The sequence below is a fragment of the Sceloporus occidentalis genome, unplaced genomic scaffold, assembly GCF_023333645.1.
Source record: "Sceloporus occidentalis isolate IW3139 unplaced genomic scaffold, rSceOcc1.0.p SCAF_3, whole genome shotgun sequence".
Classification (NCBI taxonomy): Eukaryota; Metazoa; Chordata; class Lepidosauria; order Squamata; family Phrynosomatidae; genus Sceloporus; species Sceloporus occidentalis.
The window spans coordinates 157,898,294-157,921,449 of NW_028316983.1; the positions used below are offsets into that span (position 1 = coordinate 157,898,294).

The window sequence follows — 23,156 nt, forward strand, 5'->3', positions numbered from 1 at the left end:
ACTGTCTTATAATGAGTCTACTAACATGGCATTGTTGACACTACCTGGAAGCAGCTGTCTAGGGATCTGGAAGACTAGAAGTTGTCCAATGTTTAAAACATGTCACTGGAGGACAGTGCTGAACATTAAGGTGCTTGCAAGAGCCCTACAGCTTCTCTTTCTCCTACCCTTCCATGTCTTGTACCAAAATACAGAAAGTGAGGCAAATCTGTAGCATTTCCCATCCCACCTCCACTGGGGAGGATTTGCAATGTGATGATGTTGTGTTGGTAATGAATTCATAGTATTTGTGCTTCACTTTTTGACTTTGCTGGATCTTGAAATGATCAACATGGGCATTTCCATGTTGTCAGAGTGGTGGGATGATCATTTATGTGTCCAGCTGCTTTCTTGTAGCAGTATATGTCGCAAGGATGTCATCTGCAGAGAGCTCTCAAGGATCTCTGGAGGTCTTTGCAGATGCGTTTTGCAGTGTGTCCAGCTACAGTAAAATAGCTGGATCATCTATATCAGCAATGTCCAAACTGTGGCCCTCCAGTTGTTTTGGACTTCAGCTCCCCAGAAACCTCAGCCACCTTGGTCAATGGTTTGGGATTCTGGGAGCTGAAGTCCAAAACACCTGGAGGGCCAGAGTTTGGACATCACTGATCTACATGGTCTCTAATAACATGGAAATCCCCAGGGAGTGGGGCAGATGGTTGCTTACAAATGAGGCCCAGATTCTAATCTAGATCAACTAATTTAAATATAAACATGGGGAAGGAGTACTGCACTACTTACAGAGTGAAGCAGGCTGGTGAGTTGTGATGATATAAGTCTGACTTATGTCTAATCTGAACTGCAGAAATTGTCATGGCTCAATGCTACGGAATGCAGGATCTCAGCTCAGGGTATTGCTGTCATAACAACTGCTGCGGCTATTGGGTACTATTGATACTATGCAAAAATAGTGTTATTTGGTTTGAAAGGTGGTTACACCAAAGCATGGATGGGGTGGGCTGACGTTCTTCCAAGTGCTCTCCTCACTACACCATTGACTTTGCCTCTTGGTCTAACTGGGTGACATCTGTGGTTTTTCCAAGCTGTTAAGGCCTTGGCTGTGTTGGTGGCATCAGGGAATGGCTTTGGATAACAAGCAATGACTGGAGCCGTTAGCATGCATATGTAAGTCATGCTACGCATGTGGGATGATCTATCCACCTTGGCACAGCAGATATATTCTGCTTGCAGTGGTGGAAGCAGAGTTGCACATGCAGCAGTATTGTGCACTGTGGTTTCACTTTGTGAATTGTGGATGTCAACTGCAGGTTGCAGTTGCACATTGTACAACGGCACCCAGTCACTGACATGTGTTGTACAATGTTTTTATTTTTCATTGGGGCTGCATACTGCTGGCATAGTATAGCTCTATATGCAGACATTTATGCTACATGGAGGGGATGATGGATTTCAGCCAATCTATGCTGTTGTTCCTAGGTCCTCCTTTTACAGTCACCAGCTCTGCAGCAGAAGCCAAAGGGAAGAACTCCTCTCACACACCCTTTGGGAGGACTCTGGCAAACCTCTTTGCAGATGTCATCATTTTATATCTGGTGAGGGGGACACAGCCACTCTACTATTATCCTGACAGCTCCCCAAGAGACATGATATGTCTGTGTAAGGGGCCTCACAGTAAGTACAGTAAGTTTTTTGGGGGGGTGGACTTTAGGTATTGAGGAGAAAGGGACTACCAAACTATATACAGGTAAGGGGAAATGTATGAGTGCCTATATTCCTAACAGGATGCCATCCATATAGTGTGTGATATTATTATTATTATTATTATTATTATTATTATTATTATTATTAACCTTTATTTATAAAGCACTGTAAATTTACACATATGTAAATATGTAACATACAATTTATTTTCCACACGTTCTCAGAAACCACAATGTTAATAATGTGACCAAGTTGAAATTGATTTCTGAGGCTTATTCTACAGACAGCCCTCTATGCCTATGGGTTTCACCATCCACAGCTTGAAGATATTAAAAAAAATACACACATTTCAAAAATCAAACTTTGATTTTGCCATTTTATATAAGGGATGCCATTTTAATACTTCACTGTATTTAATGGGACTTGAGCATCCATGCATTTGGTGTTCATTGAGGGTCCTGCCACCAAACCTCAGAAGATACCAGGGGCCACTGTACTTATTAGGCAGTGATCCAAGTTAATCTGACTCACTAGTACTCAGACTCAAACTGGCAAGATTCTGGATAAGCAAGAATAAACCAAAATCCCAATTTTTCATAGTGTGCTTTATTTTATTTTTCTCACAAAATTATCTGGAATGCTTAGTGGCAGCATGATTTATGACAATTTCAAAACAAAACAATGTACTTATTTTAATAAATGATAGTAAACAGGCAAACTATTTTTTAAAAATTACACACAGCATCCAAAACACTGAAATAAGACTCAGACCTGCGTATTACAATGCTGCTGTGTTAAATAAAATTCGAACAGAATAAAAAGAAGGCTGCAATCCATTCTATAGGTACAGTGTCCCCCTCCTACTGGGAATGGCAGCTTACGGCCTTCTCTATATTGGGCTGCAACTGCCATCAGCCTGAACCAGCAAAGCTAATAGTGCAGTTCAATGTGGAATGACCATACATGCTGTCCATTCCTGGGTCACTCATGGGGAATGGGAACTTCTTTGTGTGTGGCTTCCCTCTCTTTCCTTAGCCTTTTTCTCTGCACTAAGTAGCATTTATCCACAAAGCACAGGGAGGAAAGGTCAAATGGGAGTAGGGGAGACACATACAGAATGCCCATCTCCCCATGATGTTGCATTATGCATGCTCATGCATGGATGGCAAGGCAGGTGCACACAGGTTGTGCTCTGGTGGGGATGATGGCATTGCATATGAATCATGAATGGGGTCATGTCTATTACATTTCAGTTTTAAAAAACACCAGTAGACAGGTTTCCAGGGCTAAAAGAATGTGGCTGAAAGAGGTACATGAATGAAACTGCTTTAACTTCCATCAGATAAACAGATACTTTAAATTCAGTAAGTTAGCCAATGCTGGTCCCTGTATATCAGGAGTGTGGAAAGCCCAGCCTGCAGGCCACATGTAGGCCTCAGGGCCATTTTTGTGGCTCCCAAGGCCTGATGAACCACACTGCCTCATTTTCTACCTATGTGATGAATCCGTTATGTGGACTTGGAAAAGTTGCCATCAAGACAATGCTAAGCACTGCACAACTTGGACATGCCAATGAATACAGTGGCATCCAGGTAAGTGCATATAGCAAGAACAGGGAACATGAGTTGATGAACTTCTGCTTCCATGATTCCACTCACTGTTGGCAAGGCTAATAGGAACAGAAGTTGAAAAACATCTAGAGTTTCATAGGACCTGGTGTAAAGGGGTTGCTGCTTGAGCCTTTATTTCCAGCTACAAAAGATTGGCTTATTTCATAAGGAAGCTGTCAGGGGAATAATGATGGAAATTGTAAAGAACAATGCAGGATGAAAGTGCTGAACAGATGATTTGGAATAGTAAAGTTTGTGTTTTCCAAGTCCTTCTTTTTTCATCCTAAACCACATTTGTTGACCTGGGGGAGGGGGAGGAGAAAACACTGTCAAGTCATGGTGAAAAAGCTAAGGAGGAGAGCAGCTTCAAGCTTTTATATACATTCATGCCTTCTAAATATGTTTTCTATGGATATTAGCAATATCAACTGTCCTTATAGTGAGTGCAGTCACAATACTGTACAATTCTGCAGCAAAGAAGAAAGTGGAGGACAGACCATCACTGATGGGTCTCTTTAAAACTCAAACTATCAAAAGCCATCTGGATCTCTGGCATACAGTTGTTTAAGACACTGAGAAACCCAGTAGACACAACCCAAGAAAGCATCCATTGGCAGCATCTCCCTAACTGCCTATATTATGAGTACTTCAAATGACGTTCAAAGCAGCTTTGAAAAATATTGGAATTGAGTGGTAACAACAAAATAAACTTTGTTCAAATAATCTTGGTTGTGTAGCAGCACAGGCATTTTACAATTCTTTTTATTATTTTTTTTAAAGTTTCACTGTAAACCTTTTGTTAAAAATGTACAATTCTTTAGTGAGATTATCTGAGGTCCACAATCCACGATAGACAATTTGCAATTTATCATTTGGAAATTGAAGACAGTGTGAAATGTAGGGCTTGAACCCACTTCCATGTTTTCTTATGACTCTATTATTCTTTATCCAAAAGTTGAATCTCGCAACCTTCTGTGCTGAGATGGGGGCAGAAAAGAAAACAGTGTCACACAGAGGAGGGAGAAGAAGACAGCAACATCATATTGCTCTTCTCCTTATGTGTTAGAGCTACTTTACTTTGTTTCTGCCATTCTATTTGAAACAGCTCCTACAATCAGGTTGCCTGTTTTGTTTGTTAGTTCAAAATCTGAGTTGTGCAAGGAAAAAGGCCTTTCCTGGACTACAGCTCCCAAAATCTCCCAGCCAGCATGTGAATTGGCCATGGACCTAGAGAGGCATTTCAAAGAGTAACATTTCTAAGCATTGTTCAAAAGAACCAAGTCTGTCGTTGGCTTTTATTTCATTTATTTCCAAGATTTATATCCTGCCTTTCTCCCGCAGTGGGCTTCCCCATGTGGCTCATATCAGTCTTATCCCAGATACTAGAGCTACCTGAAGGAATACAGCAGTTCAGGGTAAAAATAGAGAAGAGTGAGCTTGTCCCTGCAGCTCACATCCCTGTCTCACCTATGCCCTGCCGTGACACTTTTGAACAGATGTAGTACATGGTACAGTACTGAATATTGCCAAATCATTCTTGTCCATTCTCTTGGAACTCCAGGACAGCATCCTAGGATACGTTTGCATGAGAGACTGAATTAAACAAGATGCCTGGTGATTTCTTGCTGACCATCATGACTTGTGTGTATGTATCATATTACCCAAATGCCAACCTAAAGAGAGAAATTTAAAGACAAGATGGTTTACAATTAGATTGCCTGCTTGGTTATATGCATTTGGGGAGTCTGAAGCCCACTGAGTTCAGAGTATGGAAAGTTTTCTTTTTTTAAACACATCTCAGAGAATCCCTTGGCTAACATGGCCAGTGGATATGTGCCTGTGGGAGGTGTAGCCCAAAAGGCAATTTCCCAAGCTTTAATTAAGTTATGCTGAACTCAGCACCAAACCAGGCTGAGTGTCATTAAGTAATGAGTAACTAAATGACGATGAGAAATTAAATGACAAGCAGAGATGTGAATCATAGCTTGATAAGGCCATTGGCACTCAACAAAGATGCCAATCACTGAGAGCTGGAGCTTCTGTGATGTACAGAAGGTTCTTTGTGCAATGCAAAAGTACACCCTTTAAGGCATTACCTGTACAAGCCTTCTTAATTGAACCCATAGTAGAGAGTTGGAAAAGTAACACATTGGCTGAGATCCTCCATCAGGAGACGTCCATATATCACACAACTGAATATCAGTAGGCATGTCTCCCAATGCTAGCCTCCCTCCCAAAGCTCACCGCCATTTCCTTGTTACATGAGAGCAGTTGATGAGCTGGACAAAGAGCAACAGGCGTCTGCAAAAATTGTGGGAGGACGCTGCTGTTCCTCTGGGTACAGAAAAATAGTTGAATTCCTTCTCATGCATCCCACCACTCTCTGAAAACACAGAAATTGCTCTTCTGTAGGGGCCACACTGCTTATAAGATGTGTTTTTTTAGGGGTGGTGTGGGGTGGTCATTTTACAATGACCAAAAAATTAAGCTGTGATGCTATAAATCTGACTTACACCATCATAATTCACCAATAGAATGTCAGCTATTGTTACTACACATATTCATTCTCCAGACAATTCAGTAGATGTTAGGCTTATTTAAATGCAGCTGACTCTTGTAGGAGTTGGGATGTGCCTAGATTTTTGAGCTTGCTCTGTGCATAGCTGTATAATTTTCAGATGTGAAAAGAAACTTTTTAGCTTTAGGAAAGCTAAATATTAAACTCATTGACATTGAAACAGACATTGCTTAGCATCTAGAAACCTCAGTTAAAATAGGGAGTGAATATATATTTCTTTCTGGTGTGAAATGTTAAGAGCTTCACTTCATGGACATTCCTGAAATGTTGGACCCAAGTGTTATAACTGTAAAGTGGCTACAGCAATTCTTGAGATGCATAAAACACAATGAACATAATCCACTGGCAAATTCTCCTGCATATGTGCCAATGAAACACACGCTGAACAAGAGCAGCCTCCTGATGGATTCTGCCTATATCTATCTATATATCTATTTTTATATATCCAGCTTTGAAAACATGATATAAACCACAGCCTTAGCTATGAATATATTACATTCCCTGGGGCCTTTCTTTGCATATAATGTCACAAAATAAGATATTCCACTTAAGAGCTGTTGAACCCACATTTCTGCAGGGTTTTTTTTTTTGCTACATCATCTTAAGTACATGTCTGTTATAACTTCAGTCCAGACTTTTGACGTTTAATCACTAAATCAATATTATTCCATAAATTCTATTTCTTTACAGTTTTATAAACAAAGTAATGAAAACTCATTTGAGAGAAAACACTTTTACAAAGAATAAGAAGGATATTCATAGATGTTAAGCACATCTACTGCATCTAAATCAGACCTTTGTTTCTTCTGGACTTGTATCCCTTCCATAAATTTACAAAGCTGCTGCTTTAATCACATTGCTCCTAAACTCACTGGCTGGGAGCCATAGAAGAGAGTGTGAGTTGGCATTTTTCATCTGCTGAGATTTTTTCTGGATCCCCCTCCCCCCCCTCACTGCAGCTTCTATCCCAAAAATTCCCAAAAACTAGTAATTGAGGCTGGAGCTAGCGGAGAGTGTCCAGTGCACAGTCCTATTTAATGTCAAAGGGCAAATGCTAGAAGCAAAATGTGGAAAAGCTCTCAGCATGTGCAAAAGTACCAGCTGTCCACATGGGCTTCTTTCAGCACATATATGCTCTACTGAATCAATGGGCCACTATGGTTGTTATTAACTGGGCTAATGGGCCATTGGACTCAACCTCACAATAATCTTCACAGAAGTGATGGTCATCTTTGAATACATGATTGGAAGAAATAACCCATTTTTTGCTTTAGGAGCTAAATCTCCCTCAAGTGGTTTAAATGAATGCATAGCTAACTTGAATGTTAGCAATGAAAAAAATCCACTGCATCCTAAGGGATGAACATTTGCAGATAGGGGATACTTTTGAGCAATGTGACCTTATGCCTCCAGGTGGGGCTCCATCCCTGCCACTGTCACTGCTGCCCCACTTGTTTGTCCTCACCCTTTGAGCCCAGTTTTTACCATAGCCCAGAAGGTTAGGACAAGGGAAATGACGCTGATATAATTTCTCCTTATTGTTTCTTACATAGTTGGGAGGGCAGGTGAACGTGCAATAACAGCAAGGAGGAACAGCAGGGCTAGGGGGCAAGAGTGGAAGTTCCCAGTGGGCCTCCACAGGGATGTGAACCTTGGCAGGTGCCCAACAGTGGAGATATTGGGTACAGGTTCTGCCCTTAAGCAACCTCTCCTCCTATTCCAGATTAGGATCACATAACAACAATATGTATTATCAGAACAGCTGTCTTAAGTATGTTGTGTTTATCTTATTGAGAGTGATTTCTGAGTAAGAACACCCTACTCCCCTGCCATTCCAAGGTTTCCATGCAAATGACAATATGCACCTCAGCGAGCCAGGTGTTTGTGAGTCTCCCCAGACTGAGGCACTGGATGGCTTCTTTATCTTCTTTCCTTTTGAAGATGCCCTTATGCAAGAACCAGGATGAAGTATTTCTGAGGACTATAAAGCTCCAATTGTGTGTATTATGTGTCCTCAAGTCAACAGTCGGCTTATGGTGAATTTTATAGGGTTTTCTTAGGCAAGGTATACTCAGAAGTGGTTTTGCCAGTTTCTTCTTCTGAAATATTCAAGTAGGGTGGGAGAATTTAAAGTTGGCATTTATTCCGATGCAGAGGGAAAGTCATAGCTAATCTCTCTCAGCTGATCAGTCTTTTCTTGCCAAATGAATCTCAAATCTTTCTTTTGACTCCGAGACATTATTAAGAAAGCAAAGCAAATTGCTTTCAAGGCTCCCCGAGAAATATCCAGCATCTAAAGCTGGGATCAGTGGTGGATAAAATTATGCTGGGGCTCCTAGGTGGCAGATCTTGCGAGGCAGGCACAGGCACTTATGGTTTCCTGATGGTTGTTGTTACCATACAAAGTTATGGTAGAAGAATACATTGTAGCAGCCATGTCTTGCAATGCCTAGTTACTTCATGCCAGGCATTTAGTTTGAGGATACACAAAATGGCTCCCTCCCAATGAGGACCTAGTCTGGTGTATGATGGCACACCATAGCTTAAAACAAGATGATTCACAGGTTGTAGAAACCCTTATTTCCGGCTGTGGTCCTGTTGGGGAGCCTTCTAAAATACAGTTATTGGCATGGTGGGGAGAGGGGATGGGCACTTGCTATATAGACTATTACTGGCCTGATGTCCCATCAGCTTCTCATATAGGTTAGGTACCATGTTGAATCATAATATCCTAAAGGTTGCAGTTGCTTGAATTTCATGCTTGCTGCGTTTCAGGTTACCCCTTCCACGGGCAGAGTTAATAAACAATCTGGAAAATCCACATTGGGGTTAGCAGCTCATTAATTGTCTTTTGTAAGAATAAGATGCATATGTTTGGGTGCGGCCCGTTCTGAAATCTACTGTGATAAAATAAGTTTGTTGAATATAATATTTGCCAGGATGCTGAAGATCTTTGGAGTCTCCTCAAAAGTTCATTACAATAATGTTACTATGGATGTACAGTTTGCAGAATTTCAGGAAAATAGCAGGTTAAATGTAAAATATCTTTAATAAATAATTCTTCTGCATTGTAAAAAATAAATGAATATTCCCTTTGGCAGTAATAGCTGATTTAATATTTAAAGAGAAAGATACTTGGCTCATAAAATAATAAAATAATAGCATTATGCTACAAGGGCGGCGGAGGGGGGGGGGGAGATTACCAGATATTATTTTCCTCTCCCAGCTCCCCATTTTTCAGTTCCTTAAAAAAAGAGAGAGACTTAGAGACTTTTTCGCCAGTTCATCACAAGCTGGTAGAAGTCACTTATGCCCCAGATAAGCTCCAAGAGTGATGCATGCACCCACAACCGCCAGGCTCAGGATCGTCTTCAGAGGCAGCCATGAAAAATCGAACAAAGGCCTCATGTTGTCGCTGTAGAGCTCCACAAAGGCATCCTGAGGTGGGAAAAGAAAAAGTCAGAGAGAAGATCAGAAACAGAGAACAGACCATGTTAAAAGCATTAACCATACTGCGTCATCCCACAGTATCTCTACTGGATGCCTTGCCAATGGACTTGCCAACCCTCAAAATCACAATACTATTCTTCCCAATCCATTGGAATCATCTTCAGGCAAAATTCCAGACTACTAGACCAGGATGATTCTAATAGGTTGTGAGGGATAGTATTGTGATCTCCCTAAATCAAAGATGTGGAACTTTTGGTCTTCAAAATGGTCTGGATGGCAACTCCCTTCATCTCTTATCAATGGCTATACTGGCTGAGGCTTCTGGGAACTGAAGGCTAAAATATTTGAAGGAGCAACGTTTCCTCACTCCTAGTAGTACCCCCCTCTCCTCATTTGCTTCCTGGACTTTCAATCATCGCATGTGAAAGCTCTCTATGGAATATATTACACCCCTAATGATGGCCTTTGCCAGTCCTTCACTTTCCCAAATTACTCTTTTTCCTGGTGTTATCCTGGGCTGCCAAAGTTGTCTGGACTGCCTTACCAGTCACGTTTTCTCCCAGAAGAACCATTCTGTTTTTGTTGTAATTACTGAGATGCCAAGACCTGAATTATCTCCACTCAGTGCTTGTCAAAGGTGAAGTTCACGTCAAAAGACTGAAGTCAGTAACTGTGGCTGCAGCTGCACTGCAGAAATAATGCAGTTTGACATGGCTTTATCAGCCGTGGCTCAGTGCTATGGACTCCTGGGATTTGTAGTTTGTTGTGGCACCAAAGCTCCCTGACAAAGAAGGCTAAACAAATCTACAAATGCCAGGATTCCATAGTACCGAGTCATGGCAGTTAAAGCGATGTCAAACTGCATTATTTCTGCAGTGAAGGTTAGGGCTCCACCTGCCAACAGTTTAGCTTCCTATAAACCCAAGAGCCTTGCAAATAACTGTTGCAAGAGTTTGGAGCCTCAGTGGCAAGGTAATCAACATGAAGGATGACAGTGGTTAGGGGAAAATTTTCATCTTTATTTTGACTAGTGGTTCTTGTCACTAGTCACAACAAACACTTGAAGCTTCTAGAAAAACCCCAACCACCCTGTCAAACTACTCTCTCTATCTAGTAATATCATACGTAGAAAATTAATACACAGCAGACATCAATTGACTGATTCTTAATGCAGTCATTATTCCTATTGGCATGTTTAACAACTGACACAAGATGGCGCATCATGCTTCTTACACTATGGAGTTCAAATCTTGTAGAGCTAGACACTTCCACCGAGAAGCAGGACAAACTCCACAAAAAAAAAAACCCCAAAGCTAAGTTGTCTGGTTTATATCCTGCTGCTTGAATTTCTATCTTTTTCACACAAACAAGGAACGAAATGTCCTTGTCCTAAAGATGGCTTTTAAAACAAAATGCACACATTAATCAGAATCCTATCAGCTTAAACCCTGGTAATCAGAACTAGGTGCACCTTGAAAAAACGTAACCTTTTGCTTAATTGGGACATCTATTCTAACCTAATTCATTAATGTTTCCATTAATAATGCTCTAAACTCAAATGCACAAATCAGGGATTGGTGTGTATTAACTGGAAAAGAGAGTAAGAACAGGTAAATTCTCAGAGAACAGGTGAACGTCCACACCATGAAACAGAACAGGTAATCTAAAAGTCAATTAATTAGTTACAGCAACATGAATAAAATGAAAATTTAAAAGATTATATAAAAAAGATAAAACATAAAAAATTTATGAAGGGCAAACACATTTTTAAAATATCTCTTCCTCTCTCCTAGTGTTACTCTGGAGACGGCCCCTGTGTTGCATTGGGTTTATCACGCAGAGCTTGGAACGTTTACTTTTGTGTAATGACGCTATTCCTCAGCCAGCATCACTTTTGGTCACCGGGATTCTGAAAGTTGTAGTTCAAAAGATGTTGCCTTTCTAGGTTCTTTTGTTGTGGTAGGTACAAAGATTTGTATAGCACAAATGTAGTGTACAAGATATATCTTGTAGAACTCCATTACCTTTGCTACAGGCTTTCTTTTTCCCTTGATATTTTCAGTTAGTGCTTTGCTCTGGGTGGGAAGTGGAAAAGCTTAATTAAAAAAGGGAAAGCAGAATAGCTAATGGCAAAGCCAAAGGAAAATAATACTGCACTGCTAATAACAGCAAATTAAAAACACAGAGGAAATGGAAGTGGCGGCTGATGTACACAGATGCCTACAACCACACAAGTCAGTGAGCCAGTGCCATTTTAGCCAGCTTTTAGCCAGCCCCAACCATATTAATTTCACAGGTAGCTGGTTGGTCATGCCGAGCATGAAGGTGTGCAGGGCTGAAGATGGACTGAAGTTACCATGATGACAATATTAAACGTCTAAGTTATAGCAAAGGATAAGAAACATCAGCAGAAAATGCACAGCAGGAAATCCCTCTTCTTATTGACAACAATAACATCAATGTCTACCTTATGGCTGCTGCCCCATACATTCTAAGTAACTATTTTATGGGTCCCTTCTTTCCTCTTTGGTGCTTTCTCAAACATCCTGATTAGACTTATTTCCGAAGCTTGTTTGAACAGCCTGTCACTATTTGTTTAAGTTTGAAACCCGATTTAAACAAACACCCAGACCTATTTCATGTAATAAACCAACAGAGAGCTGGAAGAGAGGAGGGGAAGGTGCAAAAAACCCAAGACATGAACTCCAATGCGGAGAGCTTGGAAAAGTTAATTTTTTGGGCTATAACTTCCAGTCACCCCCCTCCAGCAAGCAAAGCCTTTGGAAAGGTAGGGTTGAAGATCAGCCATATCCAAGTTTTTGGCCTAAAGTTTCTTGGTACCCACAATGAACCAAAACCTAAGGTCCTTGGCCTTCAGTAGGGAAAAAAATGAGAAATCTAGCGAAAGTTCTGGGAAATGGGTATTCAATTGAAGCATAAACTGGATGCAAATGAGGGGTTTTGTATTTTGGAGCTCAGATCCCACTTCTGCTTTGAAATCAGTTTCTTGGACAAGTTTTTAAACTCTTAGCCTTAGCAATTTGACTTCTATGAAATGCGTGTTTTTGTGACTGTTCATGTCCCTCACAGCAGTCAGGGCAGCCATTTTTGGAGCACGCATAACATTCTTCCAGAATTTCAAATGTCTTCTCGGTTGGTGACCCCTAGAAAATATTTAACAGTAATGGGCCCAGATCCTATATGTTTGACTCTAGAGTAAGAGTTTCACATGCTGTACTATGCTTTGGTTCTTGTCTCACCACCCTGAGGACTCGCTGTTGCTCTATGACAGCCTCTCTATGTCTATATTGTTGTTAGAGTGGGGGGGGGGGGGAACCAGAGAAGGGTCTAGCTGTGGGGATATTGTCTGCCAAGATCTACAGGGATCCTCTGGAAGTATCAGCAGATAATATTGTTGGTCTGCTTCTCCAATCCGCCTCCACTGTCTTCTACCACTGTGCAACGGCTACCACAGCGCAATGGTGAATCCTGGCAGCAGGCATTTGGGCATTACAGAGGGAGGAAGAGAATACCAACATCCCCAATGACATAACAACAACAACAATAACATAAGCATAAAATGGACTTAGCTTGAATTTGTCACTAGCAGGATGCTTGTTCATACTCTACATAAATTTTCACAAGTAGTTGTGAATCTCCCTTTACAACCTTACTGAATTTCTCAAGTTCAAAACAATACAATTTCTTCAACTGATTTTACAGTTTTCAGCATGGTTCATAACACAGTAGCATAGCTGTCACAGGTAATTGACCAAGTGGCCTGTCTTCACTGAGAAGTACGAAACACAAGTTCAATTGCATGCTTGGCTACCACCAGGCTGCTGAAAATGATTGAATTGCCAGACTCTGAAGGTGACACTCTTTTGAAGCCATGCAAACTCTCATACAGAATTCTCAAAAGTAAAGTACTTACAAACACAACCATGCTCCATATGTGTGAAATAAAAAATAAAACTCATCTTTAGACAAGCAGTGATGCACTGTTTTGCAAGAACAATATTTGATACTTTTGTTAGTAAGAGATAACATTGCCTGACTCCAGGTGACAGTCAGGACCAGTCCTGGTCATACCAAAAAGGAAAGGTGAGGAAATAAACAGGCACAAACTATTGTCAATTACCTGTTCCAATCATATAAGAATATACGAACGTGCTTTATATAACGTGAGATCATCCATCTGTTTATCTCCTGATGTTGCATTAACTAAAACATATCTGACACAAGTGTGCCATATCAAATTAAGTCTGGTCCATAAAAGAGATGAGCACCACATTTTCCTATGAAGAGCTACCCAGAAGGTCTACTTCTGAGAAAAGCTTACAGCCTTAGATATTTTGTACAGGATTTATAAGTCTCCTTATAAATTACTGTGTAATTATTACTTCCAGTAGAAGTGAGCTTTGACAGCCAAAGTGGATTGTCAGATGTACATGGCAATCAGCCAACTCAGCTGTGATGAAAATGGCAGTCCACTCTGTCTATTGGTTTTATACACCCTGTAAGTTAATCATGCTCCAAACACCACTACCACTGTGCTCACAACTGTTGTGTGCCTTTAAGTTCTTTCTGAATTATGGTGACCCTAAGATGACCCTATCACAGTGGCTGGCAATATTTGTTCAGAGAGGTTTTACCATCACCTTTCTCTGAGAGTAAGAAAGTGTGACTTGTGGGTTTCCATGGCTGAGTGGGGATTGAATATTGGTCTCCTGGAGCCCTAGTTCAACACTAAGAGTGGATCTCTAAATATACAGTGGGCCCTTGGTATCCACTGTGGTTTGATTCCAGGACTCCCAGTGGATTCCAAAATCCATGGATGCTCAAGTCACATTAAACACAATGGAAGGAAAATGGTGTCTCTTATATAAAACTGCAAAATCAAGATTTGCTTTTTGGAATATATATATATATATATATTTATTTATTTATTTATTTATTTATTTATTTGAAAACTTTCAAGCTGTAGTTGCATTTAAAAAAAAAGAATCCATGGATATGGAGGGCTGTACCTACCAGGCATTACTAGGCATCCCTGTAAATGGGATGCTTACCACAATTGCTGTTCCTGGATTGCTTCCATGTGTGTGCATTTTAGGGTTCCAAACAGTCTTGGATGAACATGGGAAGAAACATATGAGGTGAAGGTTCTACACTGAAAGGGTGGGGGCAGGGGGGAGGATTTTGCACACAAGATCCTAATTCTCAGTGATTTCAGTATGGTTTAGTTTGAAATAAGTGTGCCCTGGATCGAGGTGTTATGCAGGTAGGGGACATCTATTTGGAACCAATTCAAATGTGGTATCTCTAGCCAAAAAGAGATTGTGGCCTGGAAGGTGGCGGTTCATTGGGATAGAACTGCAGTGGCTTTTATGATTTGCTCCATCCTCATTGTCATTGGTGGTGGGCATGATCCTCTTCCTTCTCACTTTATCCTCAGAGGCAGTCCAGGCTGAGAGAGGGACTGGCCCAAGGTCATTCACTGAGGCTTCATGACTAAGTGTAGAGTAGAACCTAGATCTCCCAAGTCCATGAGCATAGCTCCTAGTTTGTGAAGACCAAACAGTCTTTACTGGGTGCAGTTAAATGGCATGCTATGGATCTGTGCTGCCTATGAAACATGCGCTGGAGGAGCTTGGCAGGGAGTCAATTTCCTCGGTGCTCCACTTTGCATTTATGAGTTGAGTGGGTGGTGGTCAGGGTGTACACCCAGAGGAAGTTGACTTCCTTTTTTTCTATTTCTTTTTTTCTTCTACCTAAATCAAACAGCTGGTGAGGAAGTGATTTTATTTCCCTCATTATCATTGGTCCAACAGGATATCCTCTTTAGTTGCACTGTGCTGAATGAAAAACTGGCAAGGCTTCCAAAGTTTGGCAGAGCACAAGTGCTTGCCTTGCAGCTCCCTTCTTGCTTGCCCTGTCTATGACTCACAAGTAAATAATGCTAACGCCAGCTTTGGGAAGAAGCTATAAAACACAAACTCACATGTCTCACATGGGTGACATGTTTCAGCACACATTAATCAGACAGGACTAGTGATTATGACATCATGTGCATTTTGTGTGACATCATGCATGTTCTGTGCAATATCATATGCTTAGCCTATGATTGAAAAGCAAGACAATCCCCCTCAAGCTCTTATAATGAATCCATGCAAAAGCCTGGTTCTTGGCTGTTTTTATTGTGGTCCTTTAAATGTAGCTGTATGTTTTATGCCGACTGTGTTATTGCTTTTTCATTGTTTTATTATTCAGAGTGGTATTTTTAAATGGCTTGTAAACCACCATTAAGAACCCTGAGGGCTGGAGACTGGTGCACAGAAAGTATCACTAGGAAAGTGCCTTCCACCTGATTCATCATTCCAACACAATGTTCAGAGTTTGAGACAATAACTTTTCTGGATTACAGTTTTGAGCATCTCCCAGTCAATATGGACATCGGCCACATTGGCTGAGGTATATGGAGAGCTGTAGTCCCCAAAACATCACTTTCCCAAACTACCCCACTTTGGCTATGAGTGGTTCCCCTAGGACTTCAGAAGAGGTCTTTCTCAGCACAGCTATGGTACTCTGTAAACCTTTTAACTGACGATGCAGGGAGTAAACATGCAGAACATGTGCTCAGTCATTCAGCTAGAGTTGCTACATTCTGGAAGTCAAAATAAATAACATGAACAAATTTCTTCATGTGCCTCCTTCCAACTATAACTGGGTTCCAAACTCAATTTTGCATGCAGTTGCAGAGAGAAAACTAGTCCACTTGGTTGTTCCTTTGAAATCCTATTAAAATGTCATCCTGAAAATGTCATGCATGTATTGTGAATCCAACAAGTTGCTTAACAACAAGGAAAATAACTTACAACATGTGATATACATATATATTGAATGCAAATTTCTGCCTTGGTCTTTATATAAATTAGGAAAGTGTATGACCAACACTGTATGAGGCAAGCACACAAAGATGTCTTAGGATTCTAACATTTAAGAAGAAACACCTGGGCTAGATCTTCATTAAAAGGAATGTGGAAACTTTGAAGAATATGTGATGTCTATGTATTTCTCTAAATATGCAACATCTACCATTTAATTGCAGAAAACAGCCTTTATGGTTACCTATCTGCCTATGGATATGTGCCTCTCCTCTTTAAAGGTTTTTTTTTTTAAGTTACAGCTCCACAGAATGTAACAGATCTCCCTTTTCTCAGCATGTGCTTTATAGCCCAGATGTTGAACTGGTAACCCTACTGTTCATACACATTACTGTGATATAGATCAGAGAACAAGGCCTCTGTTTTTGTTCTATAACATATTGCCAAAACATCAAAGCAAGAAGCATTTCTAGTTTCTGTTTTCTACAGCATTTGGACACAACTTATCTTTTTAATGTAATATTTGTCCTTAGGTTTGAAAAACCTTAAAATTTTTGTTTATTTGTTTTATCTACACATTCAGAATGCAAAACATGGCACATGCCTCCTGGACTGCACAACTGGGTTGCATATAGTAGAAGGCATGTTGTTCTGAGTCCATAGGACAGTGGTTCTCAACCTGTGGGTTGCACCACCTTTGGGGGCCAAACAACCCTTTCACAGGGGTTGCCTAAGACTATTGGAAAACACATGGTTTCTGATAGTCTTAGGAACCAAGACACCACATTTTTATGGTTGGGGGTCACCACAACATGAGGAACTGTATTAAAGGGTCGCAGCATTAGGAAGGTTGAGAACCACTGTCATAGGAGTTGGCAAGTGGAACGTGGAAACTCCCCCCCCCCCCCTTCAATAAGCCATTCTTGAGCTTTTCAACCCATTACTGCTTCTGAGTGTCCATCACTGGGGTCCAAAAAAGCCAACCACCTGACAGTCATTTTTCTACAGCTGCATCTACAATGCAGAATTAATTAAGTTTGACACCACTTTAACTACCATGGCTCAGTGCTCTAGAATTATCAGATTTGTCGTTTTGTGATATATTTAGCCTCTTCTGTCAAAGAGCTCTGGTGCCACAACAAACTACAAATCCTAGGATTCCATAGGATGAAGCCATGACGGTTAAAGCAGTGTCAAATTGTGATGTGGCAGCAGCCTCAGTTTCCCTTGTCTGCAAGATGGATCATAACACCAGACTAGTACTTTCTAGTTAAGTTACAAGTATGACTCAGAGCTTGGAAAAGTCGTTTGTTTTTACTACAATTCCTAGAATCCTGTAGCCAGCATGACAAAATTTCCAAGTTCAGAGACAGATGTGTTCCAAGTTTGGAAACACATTTTAAAAAGCTATATAAATGCTAAATACTGCTTCAGGGTTTTTTTCCTTCTTCTGTCCACTTACCTCAAGGGTGTAGCCAGAATTATAGCAGTTTGACACCACTTTAACTGTCATGACAGAATCTGGGGATTTGTAATTTGGTGAGGTATTTATTCTAATCTGACAGAGTGCTCTGGTGCCTTGTTTGTTGTTGTTAACTGATTGCGATTCCTGGTGACACGGTGGATAAGACATCTCCAAGACCTCCTGTCCTTCGTTGCTCTACTCAGACCTGTGATCTCCCTAAATTGAGTCTATCCATCTAGCATGTGGTCTTCCTCTCTTTCTACTTCCCTCCACCTTTTCTAGCATTATCATCTTTTCTAGTGAGTCACATCTTCTCACAATATGTCCAAAGTACAACAGCCTCTGTTTGATCATCTTGGCTTCCAGGGAGATTTCTGGCTTGACCTGTTCAAGGATCCATTTGTTTGTCTTTTTGGCTGTCCACAGCAACCTCAGCACTCTTCTCCAGCACCACATCTCAAATTAATTGATTTTCTTCCTACCTGCCTTCTTCACTGTCCAGCTCTTGCATCCATACATGCTAATGGGGAATACAATGGCTAGGACAATGCTGACTTTAAAGCTCACTTGTATATCTTTATTCTTTAGGATCTTTGGCTGCAGTCTCCTTCCTGATCAAGGTTTGATCCAACCAAACTACAAACCCCAGAATTCTACAGGATAGAGTCATGGCAGTTAAAGCAGTGTCAAACTGCTTTAATCCTGTACTCTGGATACATCCCTGGTCTTTATGAGTCCACCATCTGAGATATCTATGAGGAAGAACCTGGTGAGATAGAGAAACACCCCTGTCCTTAGGCTGTGCTTCAAGAGGGAACTCCTGCTGCCCCTGTTCCTTAGAAGGCATGCTAGATCAATTCTACTGTAGTTAGATGAGACTGGAAAGAAACTTCTTTCAATGAGTGAAGAGACTGAGAGTCTTCCCTCTGATTAAGAGAGCGGTTTTTCATTGTATGACAGTCTGAGAATCTCTCCTCCAGTCTGATGCTTGCTAAGCTAGGCCTGCCTGGGAAACGTTACAGCAATTAGTCTTGGCGTCTCTGACTTAATTCACTTACACACTGTTTTGCAATATCCAAAAGACAGCTCCTGTGAGAGTTGCTGTTTTTTTTTCCTTCCATTCTTAGAAAAGCCACCTCTCAAAATAAATAAATAAATGAGATTATACAAGTGACACCAGAGTAGCAGCTGCAGTGGGATTATGAAATCAGCAGTTAATTATGGTTGTTTGAGGATGAAAATCCATTTTGGTGGGATCACTGCTAAGGTTTAGAAACAACAACAGCAAAGCAATACACACAACCACACACACAGAATGAAGGCCACATCATTACAGCTCTTAATCTTGCAAGTGGATCACAGAAAGATAATAACTTCCAGCAGCAATTCCACTTGTTTCCAGGTGTGAAATGGCAGGTCCAATGTGAGAATCTTGCTTGCACTGTGCTGAGCAAACATGAACCAATTGCACCCCTTACATGTCACAGCTGCTGGTGCCTATTATTTTTAAGCTATCATAAAAAGAGTCAATTCTCAAAGCAATTTGAGAAATAGGAACTGAAAGTAGCTATTAAGTCAAATGTCCCAAAAGCAGATTGGGTTGGTTGTGGCTACCAGCAGGTTGCTATTAAAGAAGAGGGATATATTCATTAAACAAATTATGAGTTGGTTGGAGATCAATGGCTGCAACTGCAGATCCATTAATAATTGAGAGGAAAAGAGAGAGAAAATGCAAGTCACTTCCACAGGGACAAGGAGCATGCAATACTTTCTGAAATATACTATTCAAAACAAGATACAAGTATACCTCAGTGAATGAGGTTGATATGTTCCTGGGTATTACTTCAGTCATAGCTTTTCCTGTGTCCTAAGTCCTTGAGCAAAGAAAAGAGGACTAGCTAACAAGAGCTGTCTGCTCCTATCTACTTGCTCCTCAGCACTGCCTTCTCCACCTTTCCTAATGGAAGACAGAGATATGAGTAACCCAAAGTAAAACGATTTTTCCCTTTCCTTCCCCACAGAAGAAAGGAATCTGTGTGCGTACTGAGTAGACAAAAGCACTCTGAGGCTGAATAGAGAGTTCAGAAAGTTTCACTCTATGTAATCAGGATTAAATCAGGTTTCTGGGGGCTTGCCTACACTGGCTGCTTAATCTGGGGATCTCTGGATCAACCGGAGTGGCAGCTATATGCACTGGGCCAAATCTGGTGTGATGGCATGTCGTTGTCCACAGATGCCAGCCAGGCTGACATTACATTAGTTCCACTGGCTCATCCCGTGTTTCTAGAGCCACTGTTCTCACTTTGCAAACAGGATCTCCATGGTAAACCTGTCTGGTGTACTGTCGCTTCTGCTGAGGTCAGAATGGGATGTGTGTGATGAATGAAGGGGGGGGGGGTAGAGATTACATGGCTGTAATCTCCAGAAGGTGTCCAGCCAGGGATCTCACCGCCACCATCCCTGTCTGTGACATCTCTAGGAGGCATCCAACCATGCAATCTTGCTCTGTAATCCTCCTGGAAATGTCACAGCCAGTGATCTAGGAGAGCGGGTTCATGCCAACCCCTCCCCATTGATCACACAGGCACCCATTTTGACCTCAGCAGAAGCATGGTGCCCCAGTCAGGGAGCTGCTTGGCTAGTGAGGAAGTGGGGTTGATGGCTTTGAAGGTGATCCATTCCCTTCCTGTGCTCCTCAGTGCTGGTTAAGGGGAATGGTGTGGCTCCTGGCATATAGACAACTCGATCATCCAAATTGGACCAGATCCAACTGTTCACACAGGCAAAAGAATTGGAGGCACTCCAGGGTTTCCTGGAAAACCCAAGGTTTTCCCTGCCTTTGCTTACTTTGGATAAAAGTTGGGTTAAGGGCTGAAAAGCATGGATCCTGTCTGGAAGTAGATGCACATCCTGAAGATTACTGGCACTTTGGGGTAAGTGTGGCTTCGGGATAAGTGTGGCATTTTTCATGGTGTAGACAACCCCTGGCTATGATATCTTGGAGCATTCTTCTCCAGGCATATCTTAGAGAATTGAAAAGTTATAGAAGCAGATTACATTTTTTAAAAAACCCTTAGAACCAACAATCAGCTAGGGAAACATAACAAAAATCCTTGATGTCCCCTAACTAAAAGAGTCCCTTGCCACTTGCAAAAAAGTAGACCTTTTGTTCTCAGATTTTGCCATGGTTAAAGAAGGGGGAATCTGACCCTTTGGAGACCAGTCTCCACCAAGCTTCCTCATGAGGATAGTTAGCATCTCAATTGGAGAGCATGAAAGAACAAACTGATAGCCCAGTGAGAACAAAGGCAGTAAAACTTTTATATCCCTGATATGAAGTTCCCTGATATAAAGTTCCAGATGTTTTAGTATTTTTCTACCCATACAGAGTTTGATTGGCAAAGGATAGCTCCCCTAAACTTATGTAACTCTATACCATCTTAAGTGGTAAATTAACCCCTTGTTAGCTGAATTTAGCTTGGTTCTTAGCCACTAGATACTGTATGAGTGTATTATCACAAAGAAAATTTGGTATCAGAGGTAGAAATAACACGGAAAGGACAGTGATAGATTCCTACACCACAAAAAAGAAGAGCAGCAACTCAACATTCAGGTCAAGTAAGCCTTCCATAAGTAAACACACATTTTGAAACTTCTAGAGACCACATTCAAAAATGTGTCTTCCATATGATTTTCATTTTAGTGGCCAAACATCTAGATCTATGCTTATTTAAAATGCTGACAGCAGCTGATGAAGCTGGCTTATCTGCTTCCCACTTCTCTGTTCTGCTGACCACATGCTCAGTAAGGGATTCTAGAGGCAGCTGCTGTTTGCCTTTCCAGTTGTAGAGAGGAACACAAAGCTACAAAAGGATCAGATGGAATAAAATCCTAATCTTTCTCAGCTCAGGTTTTTGTATTGCACTGTTTACTGTAGACACATTCCTGCAATTTGACACTGGAAGTCTGTTTCTCTAGCCCTCCTTCACCAATTTTCCAATGCTCATGTTGCTAAAAAAATTTCAGCTATACAGAGAACGAAGAGGAAAGTGTACTGGGCAGGTGGGAAAAGACTTTGTAAAAAGGAGTTTCTTTATCATAGGCTTTGTTAAACAAAGTATGCCTGTATAGATTGTTTAAAAAAAAACATTTTTCAATGAGAACATCACACTCTTCAAATACTTGACCTTTTGCACTTACATAAACTGGTTGAGGTTATAAGATAATGTTTCCAAGTACCTCTAGCAGTGAAGCAGATGATACCAAATTAGGAGGGGTAGCTAATACCCTAGAGGGCAGGTTCAGAATTCAAAATGACCTTAACAGATTAGAAAGCTGGCCCCAAACTAACAAAATGAATTTCAACAAGGAGAAATGTAAGGAATTATACATAGGCTGGAAAAAAAATGAAATGCACAGATATAGGATGAGTGACAGCTGGCTTGGCAACAGTAGATATAAAAGAGATCTAAGAGTCTTAGTAGACCACAAACAGAACATGAGTTAACAGTGTGATGCAGCAGCTAAAAAAAGCCATTGAGATTCTAGGCTGCATCAATGGGAGTATAGTGTCTAGGGAAGTAACAATACCACTCTATTCTGCTTTGGTCAAACTTCACTTAGAATACTGTGCCCAATTTTGGGCAACACAGTTCAAGAAGGATATTGACAATTTGGAACATATCTAGAGGAGTGCGACAAAAATGGTAAAAGGTCTGGAAACCATGTCCTATGAATAGCGGCTTAGGGAGCTGGGTATGTTTAGCCTGGAGAAGAGAGGGTCAAGAGGTGAAATGATGGCCATGTTTAAATATTTGAAGGCAGATCACATGGAAGAAGAAGCAAGTTTATTTTCTGCTGCCCCGGAGACTAGGCCATGGAACAATGGATTCAAACTACAGGGAAAAAATTCCAGCTGAATATTAGGAAGACCTTCTTGATGGTAAGAGCTGTTTGACATTGGAACATGCTGCCTCTGAGTGTGGTGGAGTCTCTTTCTTTGGAGGTTTTTAAACAGAGGCTGGATGGCCATCTGTCAGGAGTGCTTTGATAGTGTCTTCCTGCATGGCAGGGAATTGGATTGGATGGCCCCTCTGAGCTCTTCCAACTCTATGATTCTATGATTCTATGCAGTAATTATTGGCTAATATCAATAATTTGATATTTGCATTAAAAATATAAGTGTCATCCCTATAAAATTAATTGAGAATTTTTGACTGATGGAAACACAATGACATTTTGAAGAGACAACAATGAAAAGGGGTAATAGATGATTTTGAATCTATAGCAGGAACATTAGATTCCTAATGGGAACTTGCTGAAATTGGTCTCCGAGGAAGCAGTAATAATACTGAGAGAATGGACTGGAACAAGTCTGAGCAGGCTGTCCTATCAGCTGAGCAGCATGAAACCTCAGTCATGCATTCCCTGCCTCTAGCTTTTCAACACTGCTCCAACAAAATAAT

The 23,156-nt window shown here is 41.0% G+C and overlaps 1 protein-coding gene across 3 annotated transcripts in view; it reads right to left on the minus strand.

Annotated features, from left to right (window-relative positions):
* Nucleotides 1–2,311: 2,311 nt before the first annotated feature.
* The window catches only part of LOC149316976 (apoptosis regulator Bcl-2-like), a 157,932-nt gene continuing 137,087 nt past the window's right edge, over nt 2,312–23,156 (minus strand). Inside the window, exons 3-4 of one of the 3 annotated variants that reach the window (XR_016280555.1) lie at nt 7,755–9,327; nt 2,312–4,288 (exon numbers count right to left, since the gene is read on the minus strand). Coding sequence is in view for 1 of the 3 variants with exons in the window: in XM_089516615.1 (XP_089372741.1) it covers nt 9,193–9,327 (135 nt within the window). In the remaining 2 variants the exon portion in view is untranslated. Of the gene's footprint in view, nt 9,328–23,156 lie in introns of all 3 variants that reach the window. The other 2 variants (XR_016280554.1, XM_089516615.1) reach the window with 2 other exon arrangements.